Here is a 22,731-nt window from a genome sequence, read left to right as displayed (position 1 = left end):
TGTAATTTTCGTGTAGTATTCTCATGCACTGTTAATAAAAAGATAAATATATAAATAAATAAATAAACATATAAAATTTTACATTTTTAGATATATATTTACATATATATTATAATATCATATTTTTGAATATATTTTTATAAATTATATTAAATATATGTATATTTACATATGATTTCGTAAAAATATGTATGCTTATATAAATAAATGTATTTGTATCTAATATATAGTTATTATTTACATTTTATTTCATGTACTTACAAGTCATGTCCATAATGGTAACGTATATCCAGCACTTAATTTAATCATTTTGTGTGTTCGTGTACTCGAAAAGTAAACCCGTGTCCATATATTTTATGTCATGTGGTGTACCAAGCTGATGACTCTACTTGCCCTAAGAATCCGTCGCAGAATATATATACAGAAAAAAGAAAAGTCTAAGCAAGATAGAACAAAAAAAACCCATAAAAGAACATTAACAATATATAGTGTTATGGCATATGTCAAATGTACTAATAATAAACCCCTCGTATGATATCTCTTCACATATTCCTTAGCTTGTTTTATCATCACCACTGACTGATTTCGGTCAGGTATACCGGCTTTGTACATACATTTCCAAAATTTCATTTTATCAACATAAATAAACTTCAAAGAAATTTCATAAAACAGAAGCAAATGGTGAAAATGAGAAACCGATACCAGCAGTACAGAGATGCAAACTACCCGATTCTATTCTGTTCTTATATGATACTCGGTCAAACAACAAGCCTTCTGCATGCTCTTGTAGATCATAATCCTCTATGCTGAAGCAATCAGATTTTGCAATCTTTGAGTTGGTCTCATCTTTGTCGAGGTCTACAGAACTTTTTATGTAACTTTTGATCTCTTGTTGAAGACCAGTGGTTAATGTTGGTTCTCGAGCTAACGAAAACTGAGTTTTTCTGCCAGAATCTGCATTCTTATCTCCTCCATCTATTGCAGATACTAAAGGACTGACATTAGCAGGCAAAACAGAATCCATGGGACTATGCAACAACTGACTATCACCAACTATTTCCTGTTAAGCACAAGGATATCATTAGAGAAAAATGATATACATTTATTAGTGAATACTGAACAAGCAAAAAAACTAACAATATTAGAATTTCAACAAGCCATTAGTATATATTTGAGACTCTTGCAAGGATAATAACAAATCTACTACTGAGAAAATGGAAAGATTTTTGAAATATGAAACAAAAATAATAATTATGATTTGCAAAATGTGCTTCTATTTTATGCATGACATGACATGGCAGCATGCTCACAATAAACAAGAGATAATGTTCTTGGAACCATGTTAAAATTTACAAATAAGCATAAAGGAACACAACACTGATCATGCAGCATGAATGAAGTAAAGGTAAAAGAACCAAAGATGTCACTCTGCCTTCCTCCTGTCATGATCCCAGAAACCTCATTCATCACTAAAAAAAATGACACTTCCTGGCAACTTATTCTAACACATTAGGCAACATTATATCATTAATATACCATTTGTTTACTGGAGAGTTTCACTCACAGAAGCACATCTAGTTAACCTACTCCTATGTCTATCATCATCATATTAGTTGGAACTGATCATTATTGATTACTGAGAATTTTAAATGCTCAATGGATATGGTTATTAGGTTATACAATTATTTGTGTAGATTATACAGTAAATGATAATAACATACAGGTCTAATAGGAACTGAACCTTTTTATGATTGAGACAATTGATTGGGCCATTAGTTGCCGAAATGTACGGAGTTACTTCAGGTAACGATGAACTGGAACCCACCAGCCTTGCATCTCGAAAGGAGTTCACTGGTGCATCTTCCGCTGCTGAGAAATCAGAACTATCAAATGTTGATATGGATACACATTCATCAAAATATGACATGGCTTCTTCTGTCAAACGTTTTGACATCCTTTTCCGTTCACTGCTACTCTGCTGATCAGATACAGATATAGTCACGTCAATCTTTAAGCAAATAAGAAATTGTATTATGTAAGTGGCAACTTATTCATAGTTTAGATATTAAATCAGTAGAAAGACACATATATCATCACACTTTCGACGCAGCCAAATAGGTGAAGTACCAAAGTTGGGGGACGTCCCGGGGACAGGGACGCCCACAAAAATCCAGGGACTGCTGAATAAAGATGGGGACTTTTCGGGTGCTAAAATGACAAAAATATGCATCCCCAGTTAAATAAAAAGTGAGAAACCCTATATCTAATTGCGGAAACTTGATGAGCCTGAAATGGAGAATGAGTTGCTTTCTGATGATGTTGATATTGAGGATGATAATGTCTTTTATGATTTTTGTTTAATGCTTAATAATTTGGATGTTGAATATTACCTCTATCTTATATACAAGAAAATTATATTCATATATTAATGCCGTACCCGTACCCCCATAATTTTAAAATTACCGTTTCATGTCCCCGTCTCCGTATATGTTCCCGTACTATATAATGTATAGAGCCTTAGATAATACTCACCAAGTACCAAGTACCACATACCATATAATGTATATATCCTTAGATAATACACACATCGCATCTCTGGTGCCATTTAGGGACTTATCGGAGGTGCAACCCGAAATAAAATTAAAAAGACCTCTAATCTTTTAAAAATAAAGTAACTTCACGTTAAATTAGAATTAGGTATTAGCAACAAGTTGCTTTTATGCCTCAACATTTTACACTATATGTGAATTGCTAAGTATTGCTTTACATGCTCAGCCAAAAGAAATCCCATACATTTGGACTGTTTACACATTTAGAGAAGAATATATTGCGGAATAACAGACTAACAGAGCTCAAAGACCTACTGTCAGTAATATCACCACACACACACACACACACACACATATATATATACAATGGCAGAGATTTAATATATTAACAATCTTGGCGAACAGATATTTTGCTTACTCTTCTTCCTGTGTAAGATCTTTGAAGACTAGATACTTTCGGTTCTGGAAGTGTCTCCTTCAGTATTCTACTTAATTCTTGACCACGATGTTCCTCAACTGCAAGATCTGATCGAAGTTTTCTAGCCCGTTCTTGAGACTGCATTGATTAAGACATTATTAGTTTAAATCTAAGATTAAATCAAGAAAACCGTCCTTAAACATGTAAGATCAGCCTATACATGAACATGGTTATTAGTCCATGAAGGAAAAAGGGATGCTTTTCTACAAAAAGTACATCAATAGCACATCTACAAACATCAATAACTATAATAAGCAGGCCCCTAACTAATGCTTAAAAATAAATCTAATTAAGTAATTCACTGGTGTCATACATAATAAAACTGAAAAGGAAGTTTGAAGAGAGGGAAAAGGAAGTTTGAAGAGAGGGAAAAGATGTCATTTTCTTCATCATACTCTACTTAAAAGCCTAGTGGTTACATAGTTACCTCCTCAAGTTTTGTGGCATATTCCCTTCTGATGTCCAAGACCAATTCTACAGCACCAGGTTTGACTGAGTCAGGAGCAATACTTGTAACATCTGCAGTTGCAATTCCAGTAGCATTGCTTCTTCTTCTTAACGACTGCAGGAATTATACAGCAAAAAGATTATTAAAATAAGATTCCAAAAGTCAGATATGTAGTATTAGTAAGACATGCAATTGATAAATATGTTACTCCCTCCATCCATCTTTATTGTCCCCTTATCAAAATCTACCTTTTATTCAATCAAATTTAATTCATTGATAACTTCCAATACTATAATTTTAATCCTAAAATTACCTTTTGATAAATCACTACCTAAATTTAAAACAATTTTAATTGTAGGTGTATAACAAGAAAAGGGTTTATCAATTTACCATAATTATTAGATTTGGACATTATTTTTGGGAGAAAGAAAATTGAAAATGGGATCAACAAAAACGGAACGGAGGGAGTAATTTATTACAAAGTAGACTTGCAAGCAAGAGCTATATATATACTGATTAGGAGTTACTTTCAAGAAGAGAACTAGGCTCTAAGCCACGCATAACATAACTGCCTACATATTTGATTAATAAAATGATGAGTAATAATATAAAAACTGTAAACATAATACATAAGATAAGGCTCACTTAAGGACTCTCCATGAGACTAAATTAGTTGTGATAAAATAACAAAATAAATTCGAAGAAGGAAAAGCCAGCTTACATTTTCGAGGTCATCTTGGATACTAGAGATGGCACGTTGAACTTCAGATCGAACAGTTTCATAAATATCACTTGTAGGAGTGGCACTTCCCATGTGACTGCCCTGGAGTAGCCAAAGTAAAACATGTAAATTGCAATGTAATCAATTTTAAAAAACTTTAGTCAATAATTTGACATCACTGAAGCAAATCATTGCTCAAGTGTCAATACCACATCGGTGTTTCAAAATCTAATCGAACAAGCAACTCACTTTCATCTGTTCACAAACAGCTTTGATAGTTTTCTCTTCTGCTTCCGACATGGAACCTGTCGAGAATGCATCGTCCCAACTTGGATTTCGCAAACTTGTCTGGAAAAGAAATTATGTTTTAAACATTCAATGCATCACTAGATAAAATAAAGATAGATAACAAAAATCTGACAGTCAGCTAATCTTGTATAGAGCTCACCACAGAATCATCTGAAGTTGTGGTAACTGAATGGCGACCGGAAACTGATTGCAAGCTTGTCCTTTGTGGTGCACTGCCTTGATTCCTGATATTCTTTTGTCTGTCACTAAATGCAATGTTCGAGTTCGAATTCCTTGTCTTTTGATAGTTCGATAGTCTAGGTGACACCCTTTCCACTTCATACTACAAAGATTAGCAAGTGCAGTTTAAAATAATGTCAGATTTGAAAAAATCCCAACACAATCAATAAATTTAAGTAAGTTCCAAGTCCAGACCTCAAAGGCCCCTCTTCTTACTGAAGTAGATCTTCTCACGTTACTTAATACTGATCTTGAATTATTCATGCTTCCGTAATTAGTTGATGTAGCAGATTCTTGCTCCACTTCACTCTATAGGCAAATAAACATCTAACTTTATGAGTGTCGGTGCCAAAACTGAAAGCACTAATAAAACAACATCCATTTACAAAAGAATATAGGAAGATCTCTTAGTAACAAATTTGCTGTTGTAAAGCGATTCAAAAAACCAAGTTTAGTTCTCAACAACAGCACTTCCTAAAATTACAATATCACTACTTTTCTTCACATGTATAATTGTCATATCTTGAGAGTGAAGTGCGTCAATTACGTGCCCTTCTAATAAACAAATTTAAATTAATTTTATTCTTTTAAAAAAACCTAGATGTACATGTTTTAGAGTGTAGACTAGTAGTCTGTCACAGAAGCTGGAGAACTAAAACGACTTAAGTAATGTACTTATGTGTAAAGCCTAGAAGATATAGCAAGTCTTTATGCATCTATAACTAGTCAAAGTAGTTTCTAGTAACTAGCTATTGAAAGTGTAGATACTAAGTTGTGATTGTTCATTAATCACTCCCTATATAGATTCCTTCCAAACTCTCTGACATGCTCAGGAATCAAGTAGTGTATTTCCAATTGCAATTAAAATAGTATTAATCGTAGTAGATTGTTGTAACAGTTATCACTTAAAAGATCTAAATCATACCCCTAAACAAATATTCAACTTTGTACTCGTATTTGTTACTTCACATCCTAAAAACTGTTACTAAACGCACTTAACTTATGAAGATCCAGCCACCCGAATCAATTTCAAATTCCATATCACGGATTAATCCCCATTTAAGTTATACATGTATCATGACAAACATTACAAACCAGGTACAAATCACTAGTCACACTAAGCAGTTTGCAGATATATAGTTTACAGGCCATAATAGATTGCACTTGAATAAATTTCACATCAATACACAAGAAATTGAATTCCTCACCTCAGAAGCTCCCCCATAAACAGAAGGCCCTCTAGACAAACTCCTACCAACACCATTCTTTCTCCGATTATCGACATTTCGACTAATCGAACGACCCCTCTCGCCAACATTCGATTTCAAACCAGACCCATCATCACTTTTCAACCCAGATTTCAACCCAGATTCAATTTCACATTCCAAGGTCTCAACTTTAACATCATCAACATCATTAGTACTGTACAGAGCAGGTGGTGAATCTTTGGTGGATAAAAAAAGTGGATTGTCTCTTGTAATCAAGAAATCAGAATCAATGTCAGATTCACTTCTTCTTGAAACAGCACTCACACTTAAGGATCTTTGTGTTCTTCTCTTTGGTGGGGCCTTGTCAGAATTTGATCTCCTTGAACTGGATTTGAAGGCTGCTGTGGCCATGTCTTGTTTTTTAAGGTTGTTTAAACATGGGTTTTGGGTGAAACGGGAAAAAGTTTCTTGGGATTAACGAGTGAAAAAGTAAAGAATTGTGTTGAAGGAGACAGAATGGTGAATTGTGTTGCTAAAGACAAATGTCAAATTTGCTGGGGGCCAAGGATGGGTTCATTATCCCGCTATACCCGATTCAAGTGTTTCGGTCGATAATAAGATTTATATAAAATTTATAAGTTAAACCCAATAAATTTTCTGTGAGTGTCGAAAAATAATTGAAATAACTAGCATAAAAGTCCGTGCTATGCACGAGGTAAATGCCATTAATATCTATTTTTCCATTTTGTAATCCCAAAATATCAATTATCAGAAAAAGTGCCCAAAATGACTCAAAGAATACGAATTCTGCAAATGCGTAGCCACGCACACGCATTTATGTAATGCGTAATCATTGTTTCGTTGTATTGTGCATCGTAACATACGTTGTCGCTGCTTGGGGGTTTAGGGTTTGATTAACATGGAGACAAAGAAAAGTAAAATGCAGGAAACAGAGAAAAAGAAGAGACAAGGAAATATTCTGATTTTTCATAACCATAACTTTCTGCAGCAGCCAATACATATGGATAGTACCAGCTAATAACCTCCCTACACGTGGCAGTATCTCCACCATTGACTAATAACAACCATTACTGACTTGGCTAATAGCTAAACGACGTAGCATAAGAAGACTATCAAACATATACTTAAATAGTTCCCGCCACAACGTGACAACTACCCCTCCTCTTGAGACAATCCTTGTCCTCAAGGATTAAACGACGGAAACTTCTTACTCAGCTCATCCCAATACTCTCATGTAGCTTCTTCAGGTGTTTCAGTTGCCCACTGGACAAGAACCATGGTTGCTGGCAGATTACCTCGTTTCACCAACATTCGCTGAAGCACTCGTTCTGGAATTTTTACTGCAGACTCAACTTCCATCTCTGGCAGTGCAGTTTGCACGGGCTTGCCAGTGCCTATCCTCTTCTTAAGCTGAGACACATGAAATGTAAGATGAATCTTCGAACCTGGAGGCAGTTCCAGTCGATAGGCTACTTTCCCAATTTTCTGTAGGACCTTGAAAGGGCCATAATACTTGGCTGACAGCTTATGGTTGCTCCTCTTATGAACAGTTGATTGCTAGTACGGCTGTAGTTTCAGAAACACTTCATCACCCGCCTCAAAGGAACGATCTGTTCTCTTTCTATTTGCATACCAGACCATACGTTCTTGAGCTTTCACCAAATTACTCTTTAGCAGCTTCTGAATTTCTATACGATCCCGAATAAACTCATCAACTACAGGGACCTTCACTGCTGGCATCTGGTAGTTGATAGAAGGTGGGTTCCGCCCATATAAAGCCTTGTAGGGGCTCATTCCAATAGCCGAGTGGAAAGTGGTATTGTACCACCATTCCGCCATGGGCAGCCAATTCGACCATTGCTTGGGTTTTTGACCACATAAACAGCGCAAATACATTTCGATACACTGATTGACCCTCTCAGTTTGGCCATCCGTTTGAGGGTGATATGCTGTGTTGAGTTTCAGTTTAGTACCCATGCTTTTGAAGAGTTCCTTCCAGAAGGTGCTAATGAAGATGGGATCCCGGTCTGAGATGATAGCAGTTGGTACGCCATGTAATTTAACGACATTATCCAGCATGAGTTGAGCTACAACGTTGGCAGAGTAAGGATGGGAAAGAGCCATGAGATGACAGTAGTTGGAAAGCTTGTCCACCACAACAAGAATTACATTCTTTCCCCCTGATTTAGGCAAGCCTTCCACAAAATCTAGCGAAATGGTTTCCCAAACTTCATTTGGAATGGGTAACGGTTGCAACAACCCCGGTGAAGGCACATGTTCGGACTTATTCCGCTGGCAGATATCACATTCACTAACCCACTTGCTTACATCCTTCTTTAGTTCTGGCCATACAAACCTAGCATCAATACGCTTGACGGTGGCCTGCACTCCCGAGTGGCCTCCTTCCAGGCCATTGTGAAGAGTCTCAATAATCTTGTTTCGCAAATTAGTGCTACTACCAACATAGTAACGGCCCTCCTTAACTAACAGACCCTCCCTGTTAGTGTAATCAGCTGGTAAAGCACCCAAAATAGCTTCTTGGGCGAACAAGTCCTCTGCCCAGTTATCATCGACATAACTTGCTTTAAGATCCTCCTTCCAACTAGCAACTGTGACTACTATGCTAGCACAAAAACTCTGATTTTCTGTTGCCCGTGATAAGGCGTCAGCCACAACATTGTCCTTACCCTTCTTATATATAATTTCATAGTCGTAACCCAACATCTTCGAAAGCCACTTCTGCTGGAGAATAGTAGTGAGTGTCTGATCTAGAAAGTGTTTCAATGCCTGGTGATCCGTCTTAATAATAAATTTCTGACCGAGTACATAAGTCCTCCATTTCTCGACTGCCATGAGAATTGCCAGCAACTCTTTTTCATAAGTCGATAAGCCCAAGTGTTTAGGTGCAAGAGCCTTGCTAAGAAAGGAGATGGGTTGTCCTGCTTGCATAAGGACGGCACCAATTCCCGTGTGGCTCGCATCTGTCTCAATGATGAATTTTTGCTCAAAATCCGGCATCCTGAGTACCGGAGTAGTAGACATAGCATTTTTAAGCTGCTGGAAAGCTATCTCAGCCGAGTCAGACCATTGGAAACCCCCCTTTTTGAGAAACTGAGTGAGAGGTTTAGAAATCTCCCCATAACCTCTAACAAAGCGGCGATAGTAGCAAGTAAGCCCCAAAAACCCACGGAGCGCCTTAACATTTCCCGGTCTAGGCCACTGGAGCATAGCTTCAATCTTCTGCTGATCCACGACCACTCCGTCCTGGCTAACAACATGCCCCAAATACTCAATCTGCTTTACAGCAAACTCACATTTCTTGTGCCTAATAAACAGTTGGTTCTTCCTCAGCACTTCGAAGACCATTTGTAGATGGGTTTGGTGCTCATGAATATTTTTACTATACACAAGTATGTCATCAAAGAACACCAACACAAACTTGCGTAAGTAAGGAGCAAATACCTCGTTCATGAGAGCTTGGAAGGTTGCCGGGGCATTGGTGAGGCCAAAAGGCATCACCATAAACCCGTAATGGCCCTCATGTGTTTTAAAAGCGGTCTTATGAATGTCCTTTGGATGCACCCGGATTTGATGATATCCGCTCCTTAAATCCAACTTAGAGTAGATTGAACTCCCCTTTAACTCTGCTAACAGCTCCTCGATAATAGGAATGGGATATTTGTTCTTGATTGTGAGGGCGTTTAAGGCCCTATAATCGACACACAGTCGCCAACTGTGGTCTTTCTTCTTTACCAGTAACACTGGTGAAGCAAATGGGGACGTACTGTGGCGAATAATGCCTCCAGCCAGCATTTCCCTAACAATCTTTTCAATCTCATTTTTTTGAATGTAAGGACAACGGTACGGGTTAGAAGATACCGGGTTGCTGCCCTCCTTAAGGGGAATGAGATGGTCATGGGAGTGAGGAGGGGGGAGAGCTTGTGGTTCAGCAAACAGATCTGCAAAATTTTCCACTATGGCCGCAATTTCAGCAGGTAACTCTGGGTTTGGACCCTCTCTAGGTTCAGTAGCAACCACCTGGCAGAGAAAATAAGCATCCTCCTTATCAACCCCATTCTTTGTCCAGCTAATAAGCACCTTAGTGTCATTTGCAGGCTGCTGGTTTATCAACTGGATGCGCTCTCCTTTCCACTTAATCGAGATGCTGCCATCCTCGAAGTCAAACACAACCGGACTAACAATCTTCATCCAATTGATTCACAAAATTAAGTCATAACCACCCACTGGAATAACATGGAAATTAGCAGTAAAGATTTTGCCAGCCATTAACCATTTCACACCTTGCACCAGCTGATTGCAATGTAACTTATCTCCACTAGCAACCGTTACTGTGAATCCTTCACAAGGCGTCACTGGTAACCTTAACTGCTTCACCAACTGTTGGGAAATAAACGAATGAGTAGAGCCCGTGTCCACCAACAATGTTACAGTGCGACTTTTAATAGTCCCCTTGATTTGGAGCGTGTGTAAACCTTGGGTACCGGATATGGCATGTAAAGAGACATCAGCACTCTTGTTGCTTCCTTCATCAACCGTACCCCAAGGGTTGCATTCGTCATTCACATCCCAAGAAATCTGAATTCCATCAGAATCTTCAGCCGGAGAAGAATCTTCCTCCGTTGTGATCATAAACACCTGCTTGTTTTTGCACACATGCCCAGCTGAGAACTTCTCAACACAATTAAAACAGAGGCCCTTGCTTCTCCTATCCGCCATTTCACCATATGACAACTTTTTAACCCCAGTTGGCAGTGGTTTAGAGGGCAGCTCCTTAAGTGGGGGGGTTGGGGTTGTGCTAGTGGGTTTACTCTGCCCGGACAAAGGGGTGTATCTTGAATGCCCCTTGTGGCGTTTGTCCATTATCTCAATCAAACTTTCCTGCCGTCGGGCCATTTCCCTCGCATCACGCAACGATACAGGTTTGTTAAGGTAAAGAGCCGAAGAGATTTCTTCCTTCAATCCACTCAAAAAGCTATCGACATAATAAGATTCATGGTGTTTACCATCCACCGTGGCTACATATTTTCTCAACTCGTCAAACTGGGCAATGTACTCCTCCACTCTTCCTTTCTGGGTAAGCTTATTAAACTGGCCAATAATGTTCTCATACCCGCCTTTTGCAAAACGATGATACAATAACTCAACAAATTGGTCCCAAATCAGCCCCGAGTACTCATGTTGTATAGTTTGGAACCAAATGTCGGCATCTCCTTCTAAATACAGAGCAGCATAAATAACCTTGGTGCTGGCCTCCATATGGGGGTTTAACTAGAAGAATTTCTCGCATTTGTTCACCCAGCCTCGAGGGTCTTTACCTTCAAATTTCGGAAAATCCATCTTGGGCAGCCGTAATGGACCAAACACAGGGTGGGGTTTGTTGAAGGACGGTTCAAATGAGTGGCTCCAGATTGGGATGGATGGTCCAAACTGAAGCGGTGTAGTATAGTGTGGTGGAGTGGGTGAAAAATAGGAGTGGTTGGGCAGCCTACTTGTAGGAGGGGGTTGTAAGTGCGGCGGAAGGTGTGTGATCGGTGGGGTAAATGGTGGTTTCGGGGGCAGCTCATAGTGGTGGTTGAACCCCATAGGGTGATCCCAGTTGCCCTGAGGGTAAGTATGTACTGGTTCGGAAAAGGGTTTGGAGATGGTTTGAGATATAGGGTTGGAAAGTGGTACAGATTCTCTTGACCCAAAACAGAGGTTTCTGGCAGCTTCCACATTGAACAATGGCATACGCTGGTGTACACTACCCTCCCCATCGGTGTGTGTAGTGTTTTGAGCAAAAGTAGAGTTAGGGTTTTGTGGACCCTTACCTTGAATCGCTGAACCAGCCCCCTCACTGTTCTGTGGCTGGTCCCGTTGCAGCCACTTCATCATCTCCGACACGGTGGAGTTGAGAAGGCCAGTGGCTGTGGAGAGTTGAGAAACCTGAGCTCCCAAGGATTCAAACTCCGTACGAGCCTGAGAGTGATGGTCTCCCATGGTTTTGGTGAGCTGTTCCAACGTCGCCTGAGTTTGATCCATTTTGGCTTCGAGCGCCGAAATGGCTTTGTCATGCTTCTGTAACTGAGATTTGTCACTCTTATCCGCCATGCCCAGGAGTGGCTCTGATACCAAATTGTCACTGCTTGGGGGTTTAGGGTTTGATTAACATGGAGACAAAGAAAAGTAAAATGCAGGAAACAGAGAAAAAGAAGAGACAAGGAAATATTCTGATTTTTCATAACCATAACTTTCTGCAGCAGCCAATACATATAGATAGTACCAGCTAATAACCTCCCTACACGTGGCAGTATCTCCACCATTGACTAATAACAACCACTACTAACTTGGCTAATAGCTAAACGACGTAGCATAAGAAGACTATCAAACATATACTCAAATAGTTCCCGCCACAACGTGACATACGTATTCGGAGAATGCGAAACCCCCTACATACGCATCCTCGGGATGCGAGCCCCCCACACTTCCAATTCTCCACTCATCCATAGACGGTAAGATTACCCAAAGATTGGTGGCCTCTAAACAGCGTGAGTCGTGGGTAAGAGTTGAGTTGGGTCTGTGTGTGTATAAAATATTTCAAAATATCAACAATACATGAGTGTTTTAAATTGAGAAAGAGCAGTGTAAGGAAGAAGTAACGATGGAGTTCACAGATATTATATGAATATGCATATAAATAATCCCACTGCTAAAGCAAAAGGGTTTATTCATGTGTCTTCTCTTGGTTTGGGGTTACGCACCAGTGTACCAGACACTAACAATATACGCATTGGCATTGTGTGTATAGTAGTGGGTAAATAGGCTTCTGAATTCATGAAATGATAATTTGGATATTGAAATTATTAAAATATGATATTACGGGCTTTTTCTCCTATGCACGGGCCCATAATTTATAAGATTTATTTTAAAGTTATATATTTCAATTTTAATTTAACTTTTTGCATAATATATTTGATTTTATAATTTTATAAATATAAATTTATTTTAAAAATCAACTAATAATGTTAATAATACATGATTCAAGTTGTTATATGGACATATTATTATTCAACTTGAACTAACACAACATAATTTATATATGAAACGTTTATACTAATATTAATTTGTCCAGTCGATTGTTCAATCAAAATTCGATAGCTAAAATTAATTTTAGGTCAAATTAATTTGATATAATCATATGATAGACGATCTCTTTTTTTTTGACAGAATATGATAGATGATCTCTTTTTTTGACAGAATATGATAGACGATCTTTAAAAGCAAGTCCAACAATGTCCTAGGAAGTGCCCTATATATATAACAAAAATTAATGTCCTAGTGATTTAGGACATCATTTTAACATAACAACTCCAACCATATGCCTTATTATTGTGCCTTATTATTTAAATAATAGTATATTTGAATTATTGTTGGAGGGAAGTGAAAAAGAAAGAGATAAGAGGTGTGTTGGAATGTAAGTAAGCTAATATTTTATTGATAAAAATGGTTTAGGGCATGCATGATTGTGCTTAAAAATAAGGCATTTGTTAGATGTCCTAGTGTTTTGAGGCACCACTGGGACATTGTTGGAGCACCATTTTACCTCAAATGCCTTAAATTTTGATTTAATACTTGATTTTAGGGCACTCTTGGACTTGCTCTAATTGAACTTTAGCTAGAGAACACGCATATATATATATATATATAATACAAACCAATGCGATTGAGTAGAATGGTAAGGGTTTCGGGATCGGGGATGAACCCCGAGATGGGCCTAGACGGGGTCTAAGTGGTGCCTAGTAGGGTCGGGGCGGGACTTAGTAGGACAATGGTGGGGCCAAGTTTTGGCTCTTAACACTGTTTGGAGCTGTCCCGGACCTGTGCGGAGCATTGACAAAAAAATATTACATGATTCTTTAAAAAATATTTACAATGATTATTTATCTATTACATCTGGTGTTTCGAAATTATTCTCATAGTTGATTTTTACATTATTTGCATGACATGTAACTTAATTTTTGGTTTAACTCCGGTCACTTAAATAAAACTTGGGCCATATTTTGAACGACGTGGATCCGACCTTAAAAAGTATACAAAAATATCATTATTTTAGATAAAATAAAATAAAGATCAACATAACTAAATTAATTTACACTTAAATAAACGTTTTGATACATCTCGTTCTGATCCTAGTATTTTTGAAGTCTAAGTACCTATTCTTGACAGGCTTATTAAGCTAAATAATTTTAATGTGCAATTCAAATTTACTAAATTATTTAATGATTAACAGTATATAGATGAGGTTCCTCACTCTCCTTTTTTTTTTTATTCTCTTTTTGGTCACACACATACGAGTGGGCATTTATTTTGGTTAACCGAATACCGAAGAAAATAATTTAATTTTTATTCATTTATGATTTTTGTATATTTCAATATTATTAGTATTAGTAATTTGGATTGTATATTAATCTTATTGTTAGTAATTTAGTTCGAAACTACTAATTTTTTATTTTAATCTTTTTCCTAACTTGCTAGTAATATTCTCTACAAAAATTTGATTTTTTTGTTTCGTTAATCGGTTTTGATTGAAATATTAAATTCAGTTCAATAAAACCAATTATTTTGTTTATGAGTGACATCAAATTATGTGCACAAAATTTATTATATTTATGCAAATGAATAAATTACAATAATACTTTTATTAATTAGAGCAATCAATATAAGTATTTATTGTGTACATAGTTCATTAATTAGTGAAAATATAATAATTACATTAATTATTGGTATTTTTGTAGTTACATTATAACTAAGGGTACAATTAAGATTTCACGGGCATTTTTTTGATATATTTTGTCTTTGGTTCTCATTTTATATATAAGAGTAGAAGTAGATTCATGAATCTATTTCTACAGATCCTTGTTATTATTGAAAATTTAACAACTTGTTCTAATAAATATTTTTTTGCCAGATGTTTTGATTAAATTTTGAGTGAATATAAACGAATAAAATATTTAGACACAAATATGGGATAAACACTTATTACTGTTATACTATCATATCACACATCAAAATATATTTATTTGAATTTTATTCTAAATAATTATATTTGATTAAAATTATTTTACTACTCATCTATTAAATAATATAAAATGTGTAACAGTATTGTATATATACGAAAAACAACTGGAATGACTCTTTGTCTAATTTCAAGTGATTTTATTAAAATCGCTGGTCATTGAAATGCTTGAGTAATTATAAATGCATCTAACAAATACGTTTTTCTTCATTTCGAAGTGATATTTTATCTTTTTAATAATGATTTGAGAAGAACTTCTAAATTCTTTGTAATTGAGATTGAAATTTATGATAATAAAACATTTTCATAAAAATCATCGATATGTGATTAGTTATAATATTGAATAGTTGTATGATAAGTAATTCTAGTTTTATATGTGATGTTATGAGTAATGTTAGGAGGTATCGAAATAGCTCCTAGAAAACACATAATGTATTAATTAGTAATAATAGCAAGTCCAACAGTGTCCTAAAATGGTGTCCTCAACTAGAATTTAAGACATGTGAGGCAAAACTATAATCCAACAGTGTCATATTGGTGCATTTTTAAAGCACTACTAGACTTATCATAAACTATTTTCATTCATAAAATATTCACTTCCCTCCTTTTTTACTCCTTTTCACACTTGTCTTGCATGTGATTATATTCAAATATATTAATATTTTAGTAATGGGGTGTCAAGATAAGGCACATTATTGGAGTAGATGTACAAAAGTGATGTCCTAAACTACTAAGACACTATATTTTATAATATTTATAAGGCAGTCACTAGCACACTCTTGAACTTGCTCTGATATTGATGTGCATGTAGGGGGATTATTACATATATTACATATATTATAAAGAAATAACTAATAACAACTTGAAACGTCATTTTTTGGGATATTGTTTCTCGGGACCTCTAACATTATTCTTTAATCATTAGACATAAATATCTTCAACCATGTCTGGAAATAACTAGTAAGGATGAAATTATCAAGTATTCCGATGCTTGATAGGATTGGATCAAATAGCGATAGAGGTATCTTGATTTCATGATAGAAGTATGATGAACATATGTGTCATCAAATTGGTGTCTACAACCATTAACGGTGATAACTTATTTAAAAACGCATGATCGACACATCTAATTAAGATCAAATATTTTAGTAAGGACAAGATGAATACTCTAAGAGATCGTTTGGTTGAAAAGGGGGAATGGGGTTGGAATCAGGAATCAAGCTAAAGTGGTATGAGGTTGAGTTATCATTTCAGATATCTTGTGCTTAGTGAGTGGATGAATGAATATGGTTGAAATGAAATTAATCTAAATTTGTTAAAATGGTCCTTTTATTTTATCTAAAAATTTTACCTATAATTGTATCACATTATAATCTATCCCTTTTATCACAAAGTAGGCGTCGTTTTTCACTTATTGACATGTATTTTGAAATATTAAAAAGATGTGTTCATAATATTTTCTATTTCTTATATGAATAAATATATAATATGTGAACATTTTTCAAAATTTTAAAATAAAGAATATATATATAACACATTTTTATATGTTAAAATATTTGTAAGGAGTTAAAATAATACTTATTTATTAAGAAAAATTTTAAACTACAAAATCGAAATAAAATTTCTTATACAATTGGAAAAACTCATGTACTTGTTCTTCTTTTTTTAATCACAAATTACTTTTTCATATTTTCATATAAAAAAAATATATGTCTGTTCATTTATCATATTTGTGTATAACTGAAATCGAATATGTATATTTCTCTATTTTGCCATGATCACTATTATAATATATAAATAGGGCATTGCTCAAAACAGAACACCCTTAAAAGAAGACTAAAGAAGAACACTTTGGAATCGAACATAGAATCTCATCTAAAAGTTGAATTAAATTCTAACTTTAAGCTAATTAACCATTTATTATGAATGATAATAGTATCTAGCATGTTTAACAACAATTATGGATTAAAAAATAACATTATTCTATGTGATATTAATCATGTAAAGAATATATACATGATTCTATTATAGATTCTGTTTTGGATTCTGTTCTGAATTCTATAATATTTCTTATTAATAATTTGGATAGATTTAGATGTTAGATTTCATATATTAAGTTTAGTTAGTGCTTAACTATGTAATTATAATCATAACAAATCATTTTTTATGAAAGAAAAAGTGTTATGATAGTGTATTGATAGTGTTCTGTGTTATTCTTTTTTTAAAGTGTTCTGTGTGGAGTGCAACCCTATATAAATATATAAATTATAAAATAATGAAATCGCAAATGATGGAAAAGAAGAGTGAAAGAAACTTGACAATTTACAAGGAGGAAAGAGGAAAATAGTTGTAATAATGTGTGTATCATTGGAGAAAAGGCCCCGAGGGTCACAATTTCACTGCATAATGCCCTGAATGTCACTGTCCAGAAAAATGGCCCTCACTGTCACTCATTAACGCAACTCAAATTCACGTTTATTATTTTTCACCAACACGTCACACGCAGTGACGTTTTCAACTTTCACCAGAACCAAAACGTAACCACAAGTTACGTTAACAAATATTGTTTAATATAAAAACGCTTAACATTAATTATATTTTAGGGTTCACATTTTGGTTTTTAGAGTGATTTATTTATACTTGAAATTAAATTGATCGACGGTTAGAGTTTAGGATTGAGGGTGTAGGGGGCCCTACTCTCTCGAGCCTAAACCCTAATTAAGCGATGCTGAAGGGCCGAAGGCCCTGAAGCCGAGACGCCGGCGGAATAAATAAATTTACAATCGTTAACATTTAGAGTTTAGGTTTGGGTTTTAGAATAATTAATTCGTACTATATATTAAATTGGCCGACGGTTAGGGTTTATGAGGCCCTACACTCTCGAGCCTAAACCCTAATTAAGCGAGGCTGAAGGGCCGAAGGCCCTGAAGCCGAGACGCCGGCGGAATAAATAAATTTACCATCGTTAACATTTAGGGTTTAGCTTTGGGTTTTAGAATGATTAATTCGTACTGTATATTAAATTGGCTGACGGTTAGGGTTCAGGATTGAAGGTTCATATTTGGGTTTTTACTTTAAAAAAAAAAAGGGTTCATATTTGGGTTTTAGAATATTTTATTTATCTCGAAATAAAATTAATTTTAAAAAAATAATATTCAAAACCCAAGTTTAAGTTGCGTTTCAGAAGTAAAATGTGGATTAAAGCTGTGTTTTTAAGAAAAACGCCACTTAAATTTATGTTGAGAGATTTTTGAGATTTTTTAAAAAAAATTGAAAAAGACCTAAACGTGAGATTAAGTCACGTTTAGAAGTTGAACGTGACTTCGATTCACGTTTGCAATTCAAAAAAAGCCCAGCCCACTAGATTGAATGTCAATTTGTTTTAAAAAAAATTGAAGACGCTTACCGAAGCGGCGTTTTGTACAAACGGGATATTAAGTAGCGTTTTGGTGTGACATTGAGGGCCATCTTAATCCAAAGTGACTATTTGGGCCATATTATTAATTAATGTGACTGTCAGGGCCTACCCGTATCATTGCGAGTATATATTGACTCTGACTCCCAGGCTACTGAATGGAATTGTCCCTGTTGAGAGTAAAGCAATTGGAAAAACCCCCCAAATCAAACCCTAGAATTGAAGAAATCACCATGGCAAGCCCCTCTCAAATTCAAGAGCTCGACCCAGATCCTCCTTCAATTCAACAGCAAAACTCCCCCCAAATCGAAAACCCCATTTCTAATCTTGAAGAAATCACTCATCAAAACGATCACCCATCTCCCAAAACCCTAGAAATGTCAAGAATTCAAGATCCAGAAAGGTCCCACCCGGTTCTTGAGGAGTCCCATGTAATTCTTGATCTAGAAGAGCAAGAGGAAGAATTTTCAGGTAATGTTATCAGCACTAATACTAAGATTCGTAGTCGTAGCAAAGTTTATAAACGTAAAAAGCGTGGTGGATCGATGAGACAACTAACAATTGATAAGAAAGTTGATAACTTGCTTAAATGTGTGAACTTTGTGCCTTTTATGCCTGCTAAAAGACTTGATTTCGATAAGTACGAGCATCTGTTGAAAGAACTTGGTTTGTGGGATTTTGTTCGACTCGAGTTTGATGATGTGGTTAGAGCTGATTGGATTAGCCAGTTGATTGTGTCTTTTGACAGTGCTAAGAGATGCTGTTTTGTGAATGGGGTTAGGATTTATATGTCTAGGTCTAGTTTTGTTAAGGCTTTGAACTTGCCAAAGCCGAGCATTAAGAAGGAGAAGGTGGTTGGGAGTGTGGCGGAGGCGGCCATAGATTTGGATGCTGAAGGGGAAAGGGTGTCGGAGGACTGTGTTAAGTTTTTGGAGGATCTTGTGTGGAATTGGGTGGTTTTACATGGGGATGATTGGGTGATGCCGAATGAGATTAGGGGTTGGATGGGGTTGATTAGAGATGGGCATCCGGAGAGAGTCGATTGGGGTGGTATGTTTTGGGTTATGGTTGAGAATGAGTTGAAACAAAGGGGGGATCAATTACGTGAGTGTTACTATACCTCACATTTGCAGTACTTCATCAAGTCTCATTGTAAGGTGTTGCCTGATGAAGACAGCAAAAAGTTTGGGGCTGATGAGGGAAGTAAAGAAGAAGGGAAATTATTGAGTGAAGAGGACAGCAGAGAGGCGGAAGTGGAGCAAGTAAAGTCTCAGCCTATGGATTTGTTTGAGGAAGTGGGATTAAAGGTTGTGGCTGATGAGGGAGCTAATAAAGAAGTAAAATTATCGAGTGAAGAGGACTACAAAGAGGTGGAGGTTGGAGAAATAAAGAAAGACGAGGACTTGATGGAAGAGCCACATAAGGTGGCTAAGGAGGGAATTAATGAAGAGGTAAAACTGTCGACTGAAGAGGACAATAAAGAGTTGGAGGTTGAGGAAATAAAGAAAGATGAGCACTTGTTGGAAGAGCCCCATAAGGTGGATCAGAAGGTAGCAGAAGAAGGGGACTTGTCGAGTGAAAGGATGCATGGTGTGGAGTTGGTGGAAAAGGAAAAGGAAGGGCCTAATGAGGCAGAGGTCGAAAAAGTGAAAGAAGACACTGATGGGAGTCTATTCGACTCAATTAAGGAAGTAGACAATGTTGTTTTAGGACCCAATATAGAATTAGCTTTGGGGCAGCAAGATGTAGTTGAGAGAGAAAAGATCAACGGTTTTAACATGATGGACGTTGAAGAATGCAAGGAGAAAAGGCATGATGATCTGTATTTGGGTGCAAGTGACCACGGGAGAAAGCCTTTCTTGCGGCCTTGTATTTTAGGAGAAGGCAGGGGTTCGGATGGCAACGGGGAAGGGAAACAGGAAGTTGAGCAGCTACAGATGAAAGGAGAGCAGATGGAAGAAGGGCAGCAACTCATACAAGAAGGGAAGCATATGGAAGATGTGGAGCACATACAGAGGGGGGAGCAGATGGAAGAGATGGAAGAATTGCAAGGGTGGGAGCACATGGAAGCAGAAGAGACTGATGATGTGGATGAGGTGGAAGTAGATGAGCTTGAAGTGGATGATACGGAGGAGCAGGTTGAGGTAGAAGATGAGGATGAAGAACTAGAGGATGGGATGGAGCATGATATTCCTCAAAATTATGGTTCACCAGGAGGGGCTGGTTTACCAGGTGATCTACTCCAAGCATTTGAAACTACCCAGCTGGCTTCAAATTTGCAGGGACAACAAATTCATGAAAACTCTTCAATGGAGCTTTTTGCTCCAAATGCTGAAACACATTTGATGATGGGTGGTCCGTCCATGTATGGTAATGGTCAGAAGAGACCCATTGACTATGAACAGAATACATCACATCCTAATGAAAGTAAGAGGATCAGGACTGAAGGTGGATGGGATCCGAAAAACTCAGAGTTTGGTTTCTGCATGGGCCAAGCTGAACAATTTATGGAGAAGGCCAAGATCATGTATGCGGAGAAGGAACAGGCTTATCATGAATTAAATATGCATCAGCAGTACTTACTCCGTGAGGTGCAGCAAAGGGACGATTACATCGAAAGTCTGGAAAGGAACAGTAATGAGTCACTACAGAAAAAGGATGCAGAGATATACCGGCTTGAACGTGAGCTCGGTCTACTTACAGAGCTTGTCAATGGTTACAGGGAGGCATTGAAAGAAAACAGAAGAGCTTTCCTGGAATACAGACAGCGCTGTCAACTTCCTGAAGAACCTATTTACAAGGACGCTGGTCCAGGAGGTCTTGTATTGAGCGTCACAGAGATAGAGAAGCAGCGCCAACAGCAAGAGAATGAAGATAGGTTGACGCGATTAATGATTGAACAGAAGTTTACTGAAGCATTTGAGGGCTATTGTAACCAGTTTGAGGTACTTCTTTACAAGGTTCAGTTAATTGACTTGGAAAGATTGACACCTATCGAGAATGAGGTGAAACTTCTTAAAGAATTGAGCACAACAAAACGCAGAGCTTCAAAGAAGGATGATTTGGTGCCTACTGAAATAGTATCACCTTCTGCCTAGAAAGTTGGAAAATGACGGTGCTGTGTACTGGATTCTCACTGGACGCATATTTAGGAGGAGATGAATGAACAGAACTTGCAGCATTTTCCATGTTCTGGAATCTCTTCTTGCAACACATTAGTACTAGTTTGTTTGTAATGTGCAGGGCTCCTAATTCCGCTGCTTATATACTATGGTTTCGAGCATCATAGATCTTTTGTTGATAACCCCAACTGCTGTGGGGTATCTTGGGAGATGGATTTTAAATATTTAAACTGAATGTTTTTTTCTTTGAACTGCAATTAAACTGAATGTTTGTTAGCTGCTGACACCTGCATTCAACTTGCTCTATACTATATATATTTCTGCAGCAGACTGGTCATTTTGCAACTCTTATAAGAGTTCTGTTTGATGCATGCTTATGTTTGAGTAAATATTATTTATTAAAACTGAATTCGAATATGATATATATCTAAAGTCCTAAATTATTGATAAGGTGGTCTGGTTATGAGGTGAGTAGTATAAAACTTCTAAATTTTCTGAGGGGTGAGAGGTTAAACAACAGTTCAAATGAAATGCGTGCAATCATGGACTGAAATTCAGATTATAAGAATGTTTATAATATTTTATATGTGCTTATCTTTAAAATCAAAGTATGATTATTTTTTTTATAAATAAACCTAATGTCTTAAATTTAAATCACTGACCAATGAAATTTGAACTATTTTTTCAATATTAATTTGTTACATATATATATTATTCAATATATTTTAAATACATGATTGCTAAATGCAAATCAAAATTGCTGGATGCAATTCGGAGAGATTACACTATTGTCCTTCTTGTTTTTCTGTGCACCTCCATGTAAACACGCGTGTTGTCTAATTCTGTGTGAAATCATTTAATACATAATGCTAGTTTTATGTGTAGTCATTTAACAACCTACACCTACATTACGTTATTTTTATCATGCAGTACATTATATCAATTTTTATCTTAAAATAAATTAACATTTTATTTAACTTTTAAAAAAATATCTTTTGAGTGCTTTATTTGTAAAAAAAAGTCATTTACTTTATAAATAAAACACAAATATATATATATATATATATATATATATATATATATATATACTCCCTCCGTTCTTAAATATCTGCCTTTTGACTTTTTGGCACGCATCTTAAAGTGCTTTGACCATATAGTTAAAAAT

The 22,731-nt window shown here is 36.3% G+C and overlaps 2 protein-coding genes across 3 annotated transcripts; one reads left to right on the top strand and one right to left on the bottom strand.

The window, feature by feature from the left end:
* Window positions 1–447: 447 nt before the first annotated feature.
* Window positions 448–6,487, bottom strand: LOC108193691 (uncharacterized). 2 transcript variants are annotated; one of them, XM_017360465.2, is made up of 9 exons: window positions 5,933–6,487; window positions 4,920–5,033; window positions 4,645–4,827; window positions 4,446–4,544; window positions 4,197–4,298; window positions 3,455–3,589; window positions 2,968–3,105; window positions 1,742–1,978; window positions 448–1,060 (listed from the first exon to the last, which is right to left on the bottom strand). In XM_017360465.2, the coding sequence occupies exons 1-9, from the start codon at window positions 6,341–6,343 to the stop codon at window positions 662–664; spliced, it is 1,818 nt and encodes a 605-aa protein (XP_017215954.2). In that variant the 5' UTR covers window positions 6,344–6,487; the 3' UTR covers window positions 448–661. The 2 variants fall into 2 exon arrangements, with proteins under 2 accessions (XP_017215954.2, XP_017215955.2); XM_017360466.2 differs by having other exon boundaries at window positions 1,742–1,975.
* Window positions 6,488–18,582: 12,095 nt separating this feature from the next.
* Window positions 18,583–21,850, top strand: LOC135147644 (uncharacterized). Its single transcript, XM_064080811.1, has one exon. It carries the CDS (start codon window positions 18,603–18,605, stop codon window positions 21,540–21,542), a length of 2,940 nt encoding a protein of 979 aa, XP_063936881.1. The 5' UTR covers window positions 18,583–18,602; the 3' UTR covers window positions 21,543–21,850.
* The last annotated feature ends 881 nt before the right edge of the window (window positions 21,851–22,731 follow it).

The sequence above is a fragment of the Daucus carota genome, chromosome 7, assembly GCF_001625215.2.
Source record: "Daucus carota subsp. sativus chromosome 7, DH1 v3.0, whole genome shotgun sequence".
Classification (NCBI taxonomy): Eukaryota; Viridiplantae; Streptophyta; class Magnoliopsida; order Apiales; family Apiaceae; genus Daucus; species Daucus carota.
This window is presented reverse-complemented; position numbering and strand designations above follow the sequence as displayed.